This window comes from Brienomyrus brachyistius, chromosome 6 (genome assembly GCF_023856365.1).
Source record: "Brienomyrus brachyistius isolate T26 chromosome 6, BBRACH_0.4, whole genome shotgun sequence".
Taxonomy (NCBI): domain Eukaryota; kingdom Metazoa; phylum Chordata; class Actinopteri; order Osteoglossiformes; family Mormyridae; genus Brienomyrus; species Brienomyrus brachyistius.
The window spans coordinates 20,089,845-20,109,419 of record NC_064538.1 but is presented as its reverse complement, the minus strand read 5'-3'; the positions used below and the strand labels follow the sequence as shown (position 1 = coordinate 20,109,419).

Sequence of the window (19,575 nt, the reverse complement as noted above, 5' to 3'; positions counted from 1 at the left end):
TGAACAAATGTAAGATTCAGGACGAATAATCTGGATTCATTCCAGTCTGCCTATGGAACAAAGAATCCACTTTTGTGGGTAGGAGTACCAATAGAGCATATGAACGCAAATTATATTGGGCCCCCAATCCAGACCCATCTAATTATTTTCTGCATTTTTGGGGCCCTTACAATCATCCAAACTTCTCCTGCTTTACAGCTCCCCTGTTTGCAGGAATATGCTAACAGTTTAGAGGTGCTTTGTGGGAAAGGTTAATGATGGCGCACTCAGGCACATACTCTGAGAGGTGCTGCAGGAATATGGAGTACCAAGGTCTCTATCCAGAACAATTCAGTCTCTGAATGTAGCAAGAACTGTGTCCGCCTACTTGCCAAAAAAAAAAATGAAACAGTTATAGCTGTCCTTCTGCATAATGTCCTAAATATACTTACTTATGTCTGTGGAGCGCGTGTGATATGTATATATTGTTGCAGATGTGATTTATCTGCCTATCTGCTGAGGTCCTGTTTTCCATGTTTACCAGCCTGTCTTCCATCCTTACCTCTTCAAATAAACCTACAGCGTGCCTTTTGCAACATGCCCAGGTTTACCAGTCTCCTAATGCATCGGTAAACTGGATGCAATGTAAGCTGCTTTGATTAAAATAATATGCTAAATAATTAATTATGACAGACAATATTGTTACATCATAACATTTACTAACTAACAGGCATTTGTGATGCTTTCTGAAATAATGAGGAAAGTAAAAGCTTGGATAACTAACACCTGTGATAGTGGACAAGTTTATTGGGGACTGCCATCTCAGAATAATATTTTTGTAATACAAGCTGGTCGGAGTTGTTCCTACAGTGCGCCCCTCCAAATATTGCTTCTGTTGAACAAAGTTTAACGATACCCAGAAAAGATGCAATACAAAATGTAGCCGTTTTGTTTATAAAGTTCGTGCATTTGCTAAGTCAAGAACAATGATACGTCAACATCTGTAACGATATGTTTAATGTCATCCTTCTATGCTTTCTTTTCCATAATCACTTACACTGCATAGTGTCACGGTGAGCATCGAGCCTATCTGAAGAAGGATGCAAGGGAGGGGACACCTTGGACAGGGTTCCAGTCCATCGCGGGACACATATTCATATACTCTGTGTTTTAATATATGAGTGATCAAAACTTAGTAGCACAGTCCTTTGATATTCCTTTTACATTTTCCGTGGATTTGACGCAATTGCTTAAAAATGGTGCAGCCCCCTGCACCGCCCACCCTACGCCCATCATTTGACACACGAGTAGGCCTGCATGTCGTAGCACCATCTTTTTACTGTCTAGATCCCTCCTACGCTCCCGGACATGTGGTTTTCTATTTCTACTTCTTCCGGATAGCGCGCTAATGGGTTCCTTGAGGAATAGTTGCTGTCAGTGGGTGGCTGAGAGATGAGCGGGAGCTGATACAGGGAGTGGGGATCAGCAGTCCCCATCTGGGGGTGGGAACATGTGCGTCAATCACCAAGGGGGAGAGGAAACCAGGGGAGTGAAGTGTCATATGGAACATTTAACACAGAAATGGGAAACACATTCATTTCTATAATATATCCATTATCGTCTTTGATTCTCAGATGTACTAAATACATCTTATGCTTGAAATTAAAAATTTAAAGCACTCACCCATGAGTTAAGAGGTGCAGCTTTAGATTATCAATTCATACTTGTTTTTATTAAATTCCACTTTTAAAGGCAGATTCCCTTTCCTGAGGGACAATATAAAGAAGTGAATAATGATGATGATTATAGCCTGACTTAATTACAGCTTAACTACGTGCATAGCGTTTGTGTGAGGAACTGCAGTGTTGTGTCAAAACATACCGAATTGTCCAAGAAGGCCTAGTTCGATGGGAATGTTGCAGACGAATCGCAGCAGCAGAGGGGGGGGGGGGTTTCAGTCTGGTTCTTTGAAACACAAACAAAAACATGTTGACTCATTGATGGTTTGCAGCGATTCTCTATCAGAGTACAGCAAATCCATAGTAAGGCAGGGTTGCCTTTAAATTGATTTAAAACGCAATCTGGCAAGTTCTGAGTTATATTGCAGCGGAATCCCCGTATCGGTGGGATACAGCGTCACGCATCGAATCTATCAAACGCAATCGGAAGCAGCCCACGCGCCTCTCATTGGCAGGCTCGCGCTGCCAAGCGCTCAGACTTACAGTTGGCTAGTATATTTGAGTTTTTTTTAAGAAGTATTTATCTGTTGGGAATTTCATTTTTAAGTCTTTTATATTTATTTAATAACTATAATCATTCAAACGCATTCTAGCGCGTTTAAATGAAAGGGTTTCATAGGTTTGATTTGCTATTTACTATTTTTCATTACATGATCCTTCTCTTCACATTGTTTACTGCTTTTAAATTTACGAAGCGGCTTGGTGCTTAAATGAGTGTGCAGGTCACGGCTTTCACTGGGTCTGTGAACGCATTTTAAAAAAACGTGCACGAAGTATTTTATGTACGTTTGGAAAAAAATAATTTGAAATCAAATTTACATGATGAGAGCAGCATCCTGGTTACTTGTACAATGTTCACCACAAATTTGTTTTTTTTTGTTTATTTATACATTTATTTTGTCTTCGCCACCTTTTTCAAAATAAGAGGTTGGAAGATGGTTAGATGAATTGATGGATGAATGGATGGATGGATGGATGGATATTTATTTCATACATAAGAGATGGGATCGCGAAACTCGACAAGTCCATTTTTACTGTAAATGTTAAACATAACATAACGAACTGATTATATTATAATAACCAATACAGCCTTGTAGTCCCGCCCCCTCCCCCGATCACCCCCACTGTAAAGCCGCCTCTACCCGGGAGAGGAAAGCTCTTTTTCGGTCAGATGGCGTGCTGCAATCCGCCCCCGGGTCTCCCGCACCCACGCACACATAGAGCAAAAGACTATCATTAACAATGCGGTCCTCCGAGGGAGAGCAGTAGCCAGGGACAACAGGCAACTAATAACCACACAGAGACAGAAAACAAGCAAAACAAACAAAAATTATTCAAATAAAAAAGAATTATTTTATAATTTTGCAGCTGCCGAAACGAAACAGCAGTCCGAAAAAGATATAGAGGTTAATCGAAAGTTTCTTTAAGTTTTTTTTGCCAGTTAAACACCTGGTTACTGATTTCTACGGTGAGAAAAGGTGCAAGGAGCCGTAGCCTGTTACTACAGGGATGTATATACCAGCTAGTCAACTAACTGGATGTATTGGAAGTAAGCAAACTCCATACCCACTGGGATTCCCTTGAATTTTCGTCTTTTTATTGTTTGCTACTCGTCGCATCGTTTGCGTCCAGCTTCAGCGAAACTACCCCGGCTGTCCTGCCATCTGGATCCCGCTTCTTAGCAGACGACTCCGATCTTCAGTTCATTTCTGCTCAAGGAACCGTAGCCTGTCCACCGAGGTAAGAATTAAAATTATGCTTTTGGTTATATTTTCGCGATTGATACATCGTGGATAGTTTATTATTGTCATAGAACCTAAAGTCGAGCTTGATTCTCCTCCTGGAATGGCCAACCTTGTTACTACAGTAAGGAAAATGCATTTAATCCCCAAACAAATCTGGGTTGCATTTACTTAATCCAGATGTGCATGGGCTATAAATCGGAAGCGGTTTATGATTATGACCAGCTGCGTGGCGGCGTGAAACCGGTCTGCTTCCTATTACTGTGTGTTACCAGGCACATGAACACAGATTTTATGACTTACCAGTAAATAAATACATTTGCAAACAAATAACTAAATGAATGAATAAATAAATAGTTGGTCAGTTTCAGAGTGGCATTAAATGACAACTGGGTAAAATATATTCAAAACATTGACGCACGATAGGTACCATTGAAACTTGATAACTTTGTCCCGATAGATTTTATGTTGGAAGAACTCTGATCGAGCCTAAGAGCCGTGGGTCCCTGCATCTCTGCATCTCTCACATTAAAAAATAAGCCTTATTTGAACAGGCACACGCTTCGCTGGCGCATGATGTTCAAAGTGAGCTTTCGTAAAAGTACATACATCGTGTTTCGTCAGATGCTTTCAGCAAGGGAATGTTACATTTGCTCCAACGTAGTTTTCCAGCAAAAATGTTGTCATTATTCTATAATTATATTTAAGTTATTTTGAAGAGTTGGGTCTAAATCCAATATTAACTTGTCTTTTATACGAATCTTGTAGGATTCTCCTGTAGAGTGGTTGGGTTAGCTAACCACTGAGATACTGAAACTGAGGGGGTGATATTCAAAGAACTTTCTGTCATATTTTTCTTACAACAGATTTCTTTTAAAACTGTGCATAACTTCTGTTGTCTTCCTATGATATTTCTGCACTGGTAAATAATACGCTCTCCTGTGAGCAGCTGATACCAATCCTTTGCCTGTATCTTCAGTAGGTCATACAGGTAAAATTGTATGCAATGTCTTAATTATTTTTGATTGCGTTTTTGGCGAGTGGAGTTAGCACATCTGTGAAGTATTATTCCAGTACTACCTCAACATTTCTCGCTATCTTTCAGGTCACCATGTCCCTTCCCCGCACACTGGGAGAGCTGCAGTTATACCGAGTGCTTCAGCGCGCCAACCTCCTGGCCTACTACGACACTTTCATCCAGCAGGGCGGCGACGATGTCCAGCAGCTGTGTGAGGCCGGGGAGGAGGAGTTCTTGGAGATCATGGCACTGGTGGGGATGGCCACGAAGCCACTGCATGTGAGACGCCTACAAAAGGCCCTGCGTGACTGGGCTGCCAACCCAACGGTCTTCAACCAGCCCCTGGCCAGTGTGCCGTTGAACAGCATCCCGCTGTTTAAGATTGAAGCCACAGGCGGGGCAGCAGGTGTGACTGGGAAGTCTCTGAGCAATGGTCAGCCGGGATCTCCCTGTGAGAGGGAGGAGCGAGCTTCGCTGACTCCACTGCACAGTTGCAGCCCGAAGAGCCCCTGTTCTCAAGCCTCCCCGCAACCTCAGGATGGCATCTACCGGGACAAGCTATCACCCATGGACCCTCACTGGCTCAGCCCCGATCCGGAAAAGAATGGCTCAGGTGGGCCGGGGGTGGATGACGACCAACCCAGCCCGCCCCTCCCCCCACCGGCCGCCTCTGCTTCATCTTCGACGACCATCTCCGCTTGGCCAGGTGGCCAGCTGGACGGCGAGACAGCACAGGCGGTAGCTGAGAGCGTGGACAGGCTGCTGCGTACCGTGCCCAAGGCCGACCCGGGGGAGGTGAGGGCTCTGCTCAAGCTGAATAAGAAGCTTGCAAAGACCGTTGGCCACATCTACAAGCTGGAGCCGCACGATCCCGCCAAGGAGGAAGAAATTCGCAAATACAGCCTCATCTACGGGCGCTTTGACTCCAAGCGCAGAGAGGGCAAGCAGCTCACGCACCATGAGGTACAGGCCTAGGAAAGAAACACAAATGTATTGCATCTACATTCAGGAGTTCATTTGCACTCATTTGCACTCTATTTTTTGTGTAGTGAGGGAGAACCTTTCAATACCGCAGTCAATGAAGAACATGTTCATTCAAGACTTTGATTTCTTTTTGTGGATGCTTAAGCAACAAAAGTGTGTGTTTAAAATCATACACCATGCTGTTGGCATGCAGATGATCATCAACGAGGCTGCGGCCCAGTTCTGCATCCGTGACAACGCCTTGCTGCTGAGACGCGTCGAGCTCTTCTCATTGGCCAGGCAGGTGGCTCGGGAGTGTGCTTACACCTCCACACTCAAGAATGCCAGGTGAGTCTGACGTCGCACGGCGCAGCTCTGTCTCGCTGTCAGATCTCATAGGTGGTATCAGTCCTTTTAACTGCTCTTCTAATCCTCCCACGTGTGGGGAGGACATCTGAGATGAATATGAATCTTCTAAACCATGCAGTCGTCTTAGAAACATCAGTGGAAACCCTTTAAATCTGGGTGTGCCCGGTGGGAGTGGCCTTTAGAGGCAAACAAAGAAATCAGGACACGTTAATTTATTTATATACCGGAGTGTTCCCACACGTAGCTGCCCCAAAGCAGACCTAACACAAACACTGGTGTTTTTCTGCCTGCTGGTGCCATTTGAAACTCACTATTAGAGTGAGTCCTAGGCAGATTTTTTTTGTCATTACACGTCTTGAGTGATGAGGCAGGCTTGGGCAATACATACGCACAGTATACCGGCGTGTCTTCAAGTCCTCAGTCGAATTTGTAGGTAAGTTAGAAAAACAATATTAACATCCACAATTATACAGTAATAATAAAAATAACTACATATGTTACTGTACCTTGAGCCGATGAACCACCGAAGCTGTGCAATGTTTTCAAAGTTGCGTGTGCTTTAATTACTATGAACCATTGTATTTAACCCAGTTTTTTTTCCCTAATATGCCTTATGACAGGCCGTTCGTAAGTACCGGTTGTCTGTATGTCAGACATTTTTAACCGGGGCACTGTCTGTACGGGTAAAAGGGGCGGTGGATATCCGCAGAAGATCAGCTAACATCGTGCATCAGACTCGTGTAGCCAAGGCTAAAACACAGCCCTACATTCTGACTCTAAAAACAGACGGGAACACAGCATATAACTGTACCAGTGTACAGGTGTCTTGTTTCAAAAAGTGGATAGCATGGAAGCACAACCAAAATCTGTGGTTGTGCATGAGTATCAGAAGCCGTACGCTAACTGACACGGTCTTGCAGTTTCATGTCTGGATTGAAAAGCTGAGGTTATGAAAATACGAGCTGCACTCGCTGGTAGGTGTCCTGTCGGCGACCCTGACATTCCCTGCTTGCTCTCTCAAGGACGAACACTGAGGATGGAGCACTGCTACCTCCAAAGCGGATCAAACAAGAGGTACGCTCTGTCGATATTTGTCTAACCGCAGCTAACAGGTTTTCGTCTGCATGATAAACCCCTCTTTAAATTTCAGACTCTCACGCTCACTTCACCTAACCAATTGAGCATAAGGAACAGCTTCCCAGTTATCTGGACTGCAGTGAAGATTTAAGTGAATTTCAATAACAACAGATATCCATAAAAGAGAAACATCCATAATTCTCTGTAATTATTCTAATGATGGTGCTCAGTCATGGCATTTCTTCAAAAGTTTATAAATACTTGTTCCAGGGCACTACAGCAGGTTTCCTTCTGGGACATAACCCCCCACCCTCCATATTACTAATTGGTGTGCTTAATTACTCTGCTGCCTCCTCCCATGAATGAGTTCAAGGTTTTACAAGAACTCACAAGAAACGGTATCCAAAAACTGCAACAGTACTCAGTCTAAAGAATTACAGAAAATAGAAGGTATTTTGGAATTAAAGTTTTTTGTTTTGTTTTGTTTTATATATAATACAGGATTTTTGACACACTAACCAAACCACCAACAGTCATATGTGAATTACTTGTTGGTCTCTGTGACACAGGTGGTGGTTTCAGAGTGTGTCTCCTCCTCTCATGACATTTCCGAGGGCTCTGCTGCCGGCTCGGACAGCGGGCACCAGGAGGTGCTGAGGTCAGGGCCTGATGACGACAGCCTCTCGGGAGAAAGTGTGGACGGCATGACGCAAGGTGAGGTTTCTGTTATGACCGTCACTCTGTTACTCTTGGGACCTTTATGTTTCTTTAATCTTGGATTTCCAAGTCACATGACAGTTACCATGTCAGTGGTTATTAACGAGTTCAAACAGCCATTTACGGTTCAGCTGCATTACCATGGGGCTACTACTTAGTCAACCTGTTGGATAATTGGATTTATAATCTGAATATGGTTGTCCGCCATTATAAAACCCTTGGAAATCATGACAGTTTATTACTGCGCAGTTTCATTGTATATTATTCAAAACGTTTTAGATTTTTGAGATTGGAGGCTTGCAGAAATTGTTCAATATAAAATGTTTATGATAGTAATAACAGTCATATTAGTAAAAAAAAATAGCAAATATCTGGCTGCGCAGAGACGTCCTACGTTTGGATCTGAAAACCCGCCTCGGTCAGACTGCAGATCCACCACGGCTGTAGAGAATTGGTTTGACAGTCACAGCGATAATTCTAATTAAAATCGTAATTAGGCTCAGGCATGCGAGACCGCCTTAACATCATTACAGAGGCTTAGAGGGACGCCTGTTATTTCTTAATCTGACAGAGGCAGCTTTCATGACTCTGTGTATATTTTTGTGGGTCTTACTCGTGGGCCGGTTCCCATCAGGCCTGGGCTCATCGCCCTGCCCCAACATCGACGGCGGCGCCCCACCCACGTGGAGCCGCAACCTCATGCAGCAGACGCTGATGGACGAGGGCCTACGGCTGGCCAGGATGGTGTCGCACGGTCACGTGGGCAAGGTCAGCCCATTGACTCAGATGGCAGGTGAAACGATTCGTTAATAACACCATGCCAGCCCGTTGATTTTGTTGTTGACATTCCTGCGTCATCTGGCAACGGTCGTCACAGTGATGCGGTCGACCACGTTCGTTTGACCTGGATTATATTGGATGCAGATTCATGTTTTGATGGTCTGGCAGAGGCTTCAAGGAGGAAGCACTATGTCCTTTTTTGGCATTTAGAGGTTTCGCTAAGCTACGAAAGGCATGCTTTCCTTCTCTGCCGTCAGCGTGAGCTAATTCAGAGCCGCCACCTGGGATGTTGAGAGAAAGGAAGTGAGGTGGGTGGGCGGGTGGCGATTTGGGGAGGGGGGAGTGGGTCGAGGGGGGCTGCCGAGGGGGCATGAAATTGGAACCCCCCCACCCCCTCTTTACGTCAGAGTGTGTTTGAGAGCAACGCGTGATGAGGAGTGGGCGGCCGCAGATGGGTGGGGGCAGGAGATGGCTGAGTGGGAAGTGGTAGGAGGGGAAGAGCACTGACTCAGAGGAGTGAAAATAACAACAGTGGGCAGAGAGCTACTGCTATTTCATTTTTTATTTTTTTTTTGCTTTTTGCATAAAAAAACAGGGACAGGAAAGTCTTTCATTTCAATATGACGTTCTTAGCCTCTAACTCCCCCTCCAACTTTTTCTATGGCCGTTTAATGTTCTCCACCAGCCAATCACCCACTTAAAGCTTCAGCACTAGTGGCTCTGTATCCTCCAGCCGTTCAGTGATTTGAGAAAACTCAGAGAATCAGAAAGAAATTTGCCTTGGGCTTGCCATACAGCATGCAAGACAGTACGAGACAAAATATGTAATATGAATTTTTACACATTTAACACTAGACTTTGTACCTACAGTCAGAAGTTATGACTAAATATGTTATAAATATATCAAATAAACATAAAATAAATGAAGGAAATGGCTGAAGTAGGAAATATACCATTGTGGTATCCCCGTCAAGATTCTCCTCGTCATGGTTACCTGTGGTACCCCCGTCAAGATTCTCCTCGTCATGGTTACCTGTGGTACCCCCGTCAAGAGTTCCTACTTCTTTTCGCAGAGGCTGAAGACAAGATATGCGAGAAGAAGAGCTCCGCCAAGCCCCGCAGACGCAGCAGCTCCTGCAGCACCAAAGACGACTCGGACCACAGCGGAAAATAAAAAGCCCGCTGCCCAGATTCATCGCCAGGTCTTAGCTTCACCCCCCCCCCCAACCAGCCGTCCATACCCTCGACCCTGAATCCCCTCCCTTCCAGCAATAAGATCTCCAGCCCTGTCAAACGTAACAAGCATCCCAGCCTACTGTGGGGACAGGAGCCTGCAGAAATCCCACTCAGGCCTGGGCTGAGCTGAGATCGCCTCATCTAGCTTCTTTTAATTATGTTCTACCTTTGGTGCTACTCCTTTGTTTCCGTTCTCCTTGATGTGTTTGTCCCTGAAGACGTTAGAGGATGATTACAGCAGAGGGATTTTAATTTTGGGAAATGTTACAGGGCTGGGAAGATCTGGGATTATTTTGGCGTTTTTAACCTACAGCCTAAGACCTACTTCACACATCATGCTTTTATTTTTTTGGACAGTGTAGGCCTTATGCAACTAATCTTGTGTGCGTATTATTGTAGTCGTAGTCCACTTGGCAGGCCGCAAGCCTGCTCTTTAGATATTATGTAGATGGACCACACTTCATCAGACTCTTAATCTCGATCTCTTAGCTGTTATATGGTTTTCTTCCATTGTATTATCCTGCATTAGGCAGAGATTTGAGGGGCAAGTCCCTCAAATTGGATGTTGTTTCTGGTCATTTGAAACTACTAATTGTGTTTCCCCAAAAAAAGCAACAAAAACCCTGTAAGCCTGATAATATTGTAATTTAAGTTTAAGAAATGAAAAAACAGACATAAAGCCCCCCCCCATCACGCTGATGACGGGCATATGTGGGTGGAAAAGTGGTGTCAAGCTGTCAGACCAAAGGAACTAAGGGGGTCTTTTTGAAAATTTTCCATCCCCATGTTCAGCACTGGAACTAATAGTTTCCTTTAAAGGATGAGATGTAGGGTTAAACATCTGTGATTATGGTTATTAATACACTTCACCTATTGTGTTATGAGCACGGCCGCTCGTGGGGGACATGGAAACGCTAAAGCCGCTTTGATTGATAGTGCATGAGTAGAAAGACACGCCCACACATTCTCTCAGGTTCTTTGTTTGTAAATTAGTGTCAAACTGAACACTACGGTGTTGGGTACGTGCTTTGGGACAAGGCTGATTTGTGTCAGGATACCAGACCCAAACCATTCAGTGTGTGTTACCGTTACACGTGTAGCGACCAAGCTCAGGCAGACAGAGACGGGGCTTGGTTCTGTAAAATTTGCTCTTGATCCTCTATGGATCTCCTGCCATAGTAGCTACAGTAATTGTAATTGAGTTAATGTAACGTAATGGGTAATGGGCAGCCCCATACAGATGCACAGAGACTAAAGCCTAAGATAATGGCGACATAATATGGGAGACCTGGCCTCATGACCAGACATGTATGATTAATGTTATTGTCCTAAAATTATACCCTCTTCCTCACAAGTATTAACCAACATCTTGCTTTTATTATGTTGTACAGTAGATTATTTATTTTGTTAATTTTCAATAAAGGTTTATTTTATTGTTTATTCAAGGCTTATGTCTTTCATATATATTTATATAAACGTGCCCTGGACACCGTATCTTAAAATCATGTCCCTAATTCACACAAAAGCAAATGTCAGGCACAGTTCGGCAAAACAAAATTCACCTTAAATCATATCGCTTTTGCTTATCACTTCCTGATTTTGTTAGTAGTTTGCTTTTGATACTGTGCATCCTGGCCGGATTACAACCGGAAGAGTCCTAATCAGCCCCCTCCTGAAGGTGGGGGCGGTCCTTTCGTCAGTTCTGCGCCGGTAATCCCTGAGAGAGTGTGCCTGTGCTGCAGTGAGTCACCCCCCTCTGATGTCACCAGCGCTCTCACCCCTGGGCCACACAGACCTTCGCAGCCTGTGGGCTAAATATAGAGGCTGCTGCCTCACGGGCCCAGACAGAGCAGGAGGAGTTTGGCGACGGTCTGTGCGCGTTTACCAGCTTCAAAAGAGTAAAAAATCCTGGCACAGTGCTGCTGGGCTCGGAGCAGAGAGGCACTCGCTGATACGATCGTTTTTCGCCGTAACGCACCAGCTCCTAACGGACCAAACCTGGCCTCCCAGTCTCATATCTCCCATAAGCTACTTCAACAATTCAGCCCCTATATTTCTTCCTCATTAGTAGACCTCCCCTCCCATTTCGATGGACTCTCTGGCTGTAATAGTCTTTCCAGGATTTCTCTAGCAGGAATGAGTTAATTGTGTGGTATATGGTCTTTCTGAGAGGAAGGAGAGTGGGCAGGAGGAATGAGCGTCTTCATGCCCGCTAGGAGCAGAGGTCTGCAGCGGTAATGGAAGTATCTGTTTCTGTACTGTGTGGCCATGACATCATGGTCATGAACCTAGTTCTTCAGGGAAAAATGTACAGAAGTATCATCTCCATTCTGTTAATCTGACATTTTTCTCCTGCAAAGGTGTAATTTTAATAGCTTGACTACAGCAGACAAATATGTGACCGCGACTCAATTGACTGTTATTTTGTCATTCATCATGCACTTTTAATGATGAAATGGCACTTTATTCCCCATTTACACAAGTATGAGAACAGGCACATTGGAATGCATCTTTTCGCATATACCATCATGCTCTCCTTTTAGAGCACAGGGTCAGGTCATTTATCCGGCTGCCCTGGAGCATTCTGGGGGTTTTAAGGCCTTGTTCAGGGGCCCAAAGGACATGTGACTATGACATGTGACTATTTTATCCAAAGCAAATTCCATTTTTTTGTGTAATACAGCAGGAGCTTCTCCGAAACATTTTGGTCATTTCTGCGATGCAGTCCAGCACCTTTTACACTGTGTCAAAGTCATTTCCCATTTCCGGCCATCTGTCGCACACCCATCAATCCACCGTCCGCCGCTTATCTGGATCTGAGTTACGGGGGCAGCAGCCTGACCTCATTTTTTACTTATCAATTGCCCACTTATATTATGCTCATTGGTAGGAGGGTGTATCGAATCGCTAAGTTAGCGATTGTTAATATTAGCTAAGAAAGACAAATTCTGAGAATGCCTGTTTGCATGCTTTCAGGTTTTATACCTAATAGCTGGCTCTTTATTTGCTCGATATGAGGAACGACAGGTGACGTGTGTATAGGAGAGTCTTGTGCTGGACATAGATGATTAAGGATAGTCATGGTGCAAAGCATGACCTTTAGGTGATGTCTTTGAAACAAATTACATCCCGATATTTTGAGTTTTGGATTTCACACCACTAGTAATATTGTGATTCAAAAGGCTTCCCTTGTGCCCCAGGCACTACAGATGTTGCATTGGATTCTGACAGAAAGAAATAGCAAATGTGTTTCATTTACCTATATGTGTATCGTTTGTAACATAGAGTTAGGTCTCCAATGGCAAACCTTTCATTACTCAGCATGACTCATGCTGCATGATAAAGCTTTCAGCCTGCATACACCCAGGAACAACATTTATTCCTGCTCTGGAAAGACATATATGAACAACACACATTAGTATTTTCTTTCAGGCAACTAAGTGACATTCAAACAGCCTTTATTCCAATACAGAAATGCTGGCTGTAATTTATCGAGGTGACCACTAGGAGGCAATGCTGCTGTGCGTTTGTCCCGTGCAATCTATTTATTGACCTTGCATGATGAAGGATTCCTCACCCTGGTGAAATCTGATGGATATTTTGATCAGAATGCAATTTATATCACGGACATGGTATTTAAAAACATAGACTGATCAAGGTACCATAAGGTTGACGGCAATAACAGATAGACTACAGGGTTTTATCATTAAGACCAGTGTTTCCCCATCCAGTCCTCGGGGACCTACAGTTGGTCCATGTTTTTGCTACATCTGAGTTCCTGGAGGGAGCAAAAACATGGCGTGCCTGTGGGTCCCCGAGGACCGGATTGGGAAACAATGATCTAGACTGATCAAGGTGTGAATGCCACCACAAATATCCCAGAAACTCAATCTTTATTTGAAATTTTCAAAGACCTGAATAAAGCCCACCATGAATCCCAAGTGAAATATACAGCAAATACTTTTTTGAGGAAAAATATTCTGCAGTTATATGAAATTAAGAGGGAACATTCTGGTCAGAATATGCAGTAATATGTTTTGTAGAAAAACATGACATCTCCGAAGGAAATCATCTACTTCAAGGTGCGGCGATACTAGGGGCACTGTCAGGCGGTGGGTGTGTTTTATTAGCAGGAACTGTCAGGACAAATTAGAAATTTACAGAGATGACTGAAAGGAAAAAACAATGTTATTTTCGAGAAATAGCTTTTAAGTCAAGATGGTTGATTTTTCCTCATTATATTAGCATATAATTGGGGCCAGGGGTAACATTGAGATTTTTGAAGTGGGTGGGGGGGGGGGGGGGACCAAACAGAGAGCAAACAGTCTCAGTCTTTAAGTCTCAACCATACTTTATCCAGCCATTCTCGATGAGGCATTTGCCACAATTTAGGTTAAAGGTTTAATATGCTAAACAGTTTGATTGACACTGACCGACATACCTACACTGTTATTTTGTTGTTTGGTATGGAATTGCCAATCACCCACAAATGGCCTATTAGACAATAGCATAAACAGCAGAAAGTCTTCTCTACAATGTGTTGCACGTTTAAATTTACTGAGACCCAGCATACTTGCATTAAAAAAACATATCGGCCAATATGCTGATCCGGATTTTTAGTCATTAGGTCACTGAACAACCCAGTGACCTGCATCTGTCACCAGTGCATTGTTAATATCCCACTTTGCACTGCATCAATATTTATTTTACTATTTTGTTGTGTATTTGCATTCTTGTCCCCATTGGGCATATTTATTACTAATTGTTTACTCATTCTTATTCCACTGTATTCTCATGTATTGCACTGGCTGTTTGTCCTGCACTGTCTTGTCTTGTATTGTACTGCTGTTTGTCCTGCACTGTCTTGTCTTGTATTGTTCTGCTGTTTGTCCTGCATTGTCTTGTCTTGTATTGCACTGCTGTTTGTCCTGCACTGTCATGTCTTGTATTGCACTGTTGTTTGTCCTGCACTGTCATGTCTTATATTGCTCTGCTATTTTTCCTGCACTGTCTTGTCTTGTACTGCACTGCAGTTTGTCCTGCACTGTCTTGTCTTGTATTGCTCTGCTATTTGTCCTGCACTGTCTTGTCTTGTTTTGCTCTGCTGTTTGTCCTGCACTGTCTTGTCTTGTTTTGCTCTGCTGTTTGTCCTGCACTGTCTTGTCTTGTATTGTACTGCTGTCTGTACGCCACTGTCTTGTCTGTTAGTGCACTGCTGTCTATCCTCTCCACCAAAGCACTCGTCCCCAACCTTGCAATGGTGACATAAGAATTTCACTGTGTTCCTCGGAACACATGTAACAGTATAGTGTGCTGTTTAAAATGTTGGCTATCCTGTCTGTGTCACTGCTAGTGTTGAGCAGTGTTACCATACAATTCTGTAGTTTTAAATAACAGGCACTGGCCAATCTCTGTATATACCAGGGTGGTACAGCAGCGTCCAGGGTTGGCGGTTTGAGCTCCGCCCTCCATTCGTATGTGTAATGAAAACAGAAGCTCAGAGACCCAAATGCAGAGCAGAGGGATTTTACTTAGGGAACCAGCAAAGAGATAATACAGTTGGCAGGCAGAAGTCTTGGTCGTAGTAATGGAAGTGAAGTTAGTAGAAGTTATGAGTTCAGAAATCAGGGGAGTCGCTTCTACAAGTACATGCGGGGTGTCTGAAGGTAGTTGGGAGGGAGGAGCTGGAGAGGTATGGAAGGTAAAGGCAGAGGCGAGACACAGTGTCCAGTAAGTCGCATGGAACAAACCATAACTTGCACCAAGGAACAAGGCAGGAAGGTTCAAAGAGGCAACCGGCAGGTGATGAGCATTAGTCTCACTTTTTAGCTTTCATCTCTCTCTCTCTCTCTGTCTCTCACTCTCTCTCTCTCTCTCTCACTCTCCCAGGCACAGTATGAAGTTACGCGCTATAAGTGAATCCGCTTCTCTAAACTGGCCCCAGGTTATGACTTTTGTGCTCTGTACTTCCGGAGAAAGGCTCCTGTTTTCCATGACCTGCCGCTGGATGAGGGTGGATGGATATTTGTGTGAGCGGCTCACTCCCAGGTGGCGAGAGTGAACAGCAGCTCCAGTGTGATCAGGGCCACACTATGCATGCCGGAGCGCTCAAGCTGCTGAAGGCCGATGCTTCAAAATAAACTCTTGACCCGCACAGCTTGAATGGCAGAATGCCCCCCCCCCCAGTTATTGGGTTTCAATCTCCCACTATAAGGCCTCTATTACTGTAAGTCAGTTAATTTGTCTCACTTACTACCTCAGGCTTCCCTTGTTATGCCACCCTGTCACCCTCCAGTCCCAGCAAAAAGGGCAAATAACAAAAGCAAAGAATTACTGTAAATATTCCAATCAGAATTGAGCGCGCAGTACAGCGGCACCTCCTCCCTGTGAATAGGAACGGATTGGTATGTCTCTGTTACCTTGCCTGAGCAGTTGTCATTGATGTTCTGTTAACTGAGATCTCCGTACAATCTCTGGGTGCAATCGTGGAGGAGGTGGAGGGAGCATTCGCCCCCGGGGCCCAAAATGGCAGGGCGTTCCGCTGCGAAATTTACCGAGGTAGACCCCCCACCCCCAGACAGCAAATGTTACTGATTGCAGATTTTCATACAAAATTCACTGCTATTTAACAACACCCTCGCCCCCCAGGTCGCTCCCCCCCGTGGTAGGACTCCTCCTCTGGATTTCTGCGGGAGGGTGCCTAGTTGTCGTTATAGATAACGGAGTCTGACCTTTCGATCGTTGTCGGATGCAGTAATTTTTGCAGGCCAATAGATGTCGCTGTGTAGAGTCTTTGGATGCCTCATATGCTTCGAGTCATTTTCCGACACAATTTGTTAGAAACACCAAAGCTTCAGCAGGCACCGCCTGACCAACACTAACGTTATTATAACGGCCACCTGGCAGTTCTTTGTTTCCCTTAATAGCAGAAGTTGTCTGATCTGTGGCGGGACGACACAAGCTTTGAAATATTTATTCTCTATTGATATGGTACAACACAAGTAGATCGGCACAAGTAAATCTCGTTTAAATTTTCTCTAATGACCAGCGTGTGTACCAGGGTAAATTCGGGTTACAGTACTAATACAAAAATTGAGTGAATAGTTATCAACCCTGATACTTTCTGGTTTCCATTATAATGCAATTGTAATAACTTTTAATGCAAAAAAATCTAAACCCCTACCATGCAGGTAAACAGAAACTGTTGAACGGTATTTAAAAACACCACACCTACGTATAAACATATACTTCTGGTGTCTGTATTACAAAGCAGGATTTCTTGTCTAGCCGGATAACTTGTCGGATTTAAGGTACTGAGGTTTAAATGGATAAATCCTGTTTCGTGATACACCCCCCACCGCGACTTATCTGCAGGAGTAACAAACACATTCGCAGGTAGAAATTGTACTGTAAGACTTAAATTCCTCTACAAAAACATGAACGATCAGACAGGCAGCACTAATCGAAGCCAATGCATTACATGACCATTAACAGGTTATTCCTTTCTCAGGTCTAAAGCTAAGTGTAAAAACAAAACAAAATAATTAAATATTTAAATAATTAAGATTAGAAGTTATTTCAAGTGAATGTTTGTCATTTAATTTCATGCCATTAGTGTTACTTAAAAAAAAAACTATATTTTGAAAATACAAAAAATTGCAGAGAAGTACTTCCTAGGTCAAAATTCACAGGAAGGACAGGCTGTTCAGATGGTGTACATAAGCTCTGTCCCAATTCAGGGGCTGCACCCTTCTAAGGCTGCATTTGAACACCGAACGCATTACAGCAGCGTGACAAGGCTGGTCCCATTTCGAAGGCTCCTTTTCCCAGCCCAACATGTCCCAAGATTCATTGCATGGATTTTTAGAAGAACACTATCTACAAAGGCTACATATTGAATTGGGACACAGCTATAGTCAGTATTACCACATTCTATGTTTCAAATTTACCTTTAAATTGAATCAATCGATCCATTTTATTTATAAAGCACTTTTAAACGACACCTGAATGTATATAAACGTGCTAAACAAACGAAAACAAAAGCAGGAGCAAAAAAGGAAGGAAAACAGATTAGATATAAAAAGAAACTCCGCCCCCCACACAACTCCTTTAATTGTGTAATTAGTGCTACATGATTTTATGTTCTTTAAGAATATATATTTTTTACAAAAATGTATTCAATAGTATAATATATTGATTTAGCGTGATTAGTCATGGATAGGTCAGCCTACTACAGTATTGACACCATCTTGGAAAATGCATCTTTTATGGGAGTTTGTCACTGGTGTTATTGTCCTGAGTGATGCATATCTCTTACTTGTAACACTGATGATAATCACTAACACCAGGGGTCTCATCTGTCAGCGATGCATACAACAGTTTTGTGTGTAAACTGTACATATGCATATTTTGTGCATAGTATGGTATTTATTAATTTCTTCCTGTGCATAGAAATGTGTGTATATTTATGAACAATCCCAACTCAAAAAAAAAGACCCTAGTGGCCGAGAAATGTGAAGCAAAGCGACTGGCACAGAGAATCCGCATGGACTCCCAGTTAATTATCAACCTTGACAGATTGACAAATACAATGATATTGTTATGTACACACAAAGTATGTGCAGGCAGGTCATGCCAATGACAAGGGTGTCGCTATATGACATCCGTGCCCAAAGAAATTATGTATCAGTGTCACTAACTATATGCTTTGCAAGACAACTGAAATGTCTGACAATTAATTCATATGTTGGTGTGTGACACATATTTCATGCTACAGCTAGTTAAACAAAACCACAAAAGTATCTTACCTGTTCCTCAGTTCCAGTGACACCATCTGGAGTGATTCCAGTTAGGGATGTTTCGCCTATGATGGCAGTTATTTTATCATCCAGAGGTGACATTGACTCGGTGCTTGGTTCATCCCCTGTGGCACACTTATGGGATCTATGGACTGCGATCCTTTTCTTTGGCGCTTATTTTCAGATCAAACCACTTCATTCTCACCTCTGCTACCGTTCTCACTAGCTGACACTGCATTAACTGCATCTGTCACCTATTCAAATGCTAGGTCTTTTTTTTTACAGACCACTGGTGAAGTTGCCATGCAGTACCTATTGGTTTCTTTATATTACATCCAGAAAAACCTCCACTTATCTTGAATACTTTATAAATACAGTTACAAAATAACGATACAAGTGTATAGTGCAAAATATATTACAAAATGGAATAAACATAGAGGAGTATCTGGCCCAATCCCAATGTCCCCCCTGAGCCCTAAGCCCTGAACCCTTACAGACTTAACTGACGTCACATGGTAAGTGATTGAGTTTGCGAAGCTGCAAGGGCTCAAAATGTCATAAATAAGAAAGAGACAGCACACTGCGATGTTACCTTGACCATGCCAAAATATGTTCCTTACTGGGTTTGGGACTTCATATTTTTAAATTTGCACTTACTTCACAGGCATTGAAGGGACCAACTACCTAATCTGAACGCGTACTACGCTTGCTTTACAGAGTGGACAAGAGGTAATTGAGAAGAGAGAGTAATGAATTTGCTCTTTTTTTGTCAAAATTTCATCATTAACCAAAAGGTAAAAGAAATTATTTTTACGCTTCCCAACTTTCTCTGATAACCCAGAGTTTCACAACATATTGATATGAATTGTGGATTATTTCCTGAGGCAAAGTCTACAGAAATGCAAACTTACAGAAAGTGTGTATAAAGGACTCAAAATGCCTGCAAGAGAGCCCTTGTGCACTTGACAATTTGACAGTGGGACAGCCCTAAGCCCTCAAGAACTTATTAGGAATGCACCTCAAAGTCCATGAATGTGAACATTGCGTTTGGGCTTATGTCTCATAATCGTTTTAATTTATCCAACACATACTCCTGTTATTCACACATCTGGCACATAACTGGAGATTGTCCGTGTCAGACCTGTTCACACCTACTA

General features: G+C 43.2%; 1 protein-coding gene across 2 annotated transcripts; it reads left to right on the top strand.

Moving 5' to 3' along the window:
• Window positions 1-2,874: 2,874 nt before the first annotated feature.
• Window positions 2,875-11,060, top strand: LOC125744576 (NGFI-A-binding protein 2-like). 2 transcript variants are annotated; one of them, XM_049016550.1, is made up of 7 exons: window positions 2,875-3,458; window positions 4,566-5,441; window positions 5,656-5,789; window positions 6,833-6,884; window positions 7,457-7,601; window positions 8,239-8,393; window positions 9,458-11,060. In XM_049016550.1, the coding sequence occupies exons 2-7, from the start codon at window positions 4,572-4,574 to the stop codon at window positions 9,635-9,637; spliced, it is 1,536 nt and encodes a 511-aa protein (XP_048872507.1). In that variant the 5' UTR covers window positions 2,875-3,458; window positions 4,566-4,571; the 3' UTR covers window positions 9,638-11,060. The 2 variants fall into 2 exon arrangements, with proteins under 2 accessions (XP_048872507.1, XP_048872508.1); XM_049016551.1 differs by having other exon boundaries at window positions 8,239-8,397.
• The last annotated feature ends 8,515 nt before the right edge of the window (window positions 11,061-19,575 follow it).

Bases quoted from the DNA above. Each gene is read 5' to 3' on its own strand.
- LOC125744576 (XM_049016550.1), top strand. From the start codon at position 4,572: ATGTCCCTTCCCCGCACACTGGGAGAGCTGCAGTTATACCGAGTGCTT. The intron at 6,885-7,456 runs GTACGCTCTGTC...TCTGTGACACAG, and splicing joins CAAAGCGGATCAAACAAGAG to GTGGTGGTTTCAGAGTGTGT. The intron at 7,602-8,238 runs GTGAGGTTTCTG...GGTTCCCATCAG, and splicing joins TGTGGACGGCATGACGCAAG to GCCTGGGCTCATCGCCCTGC.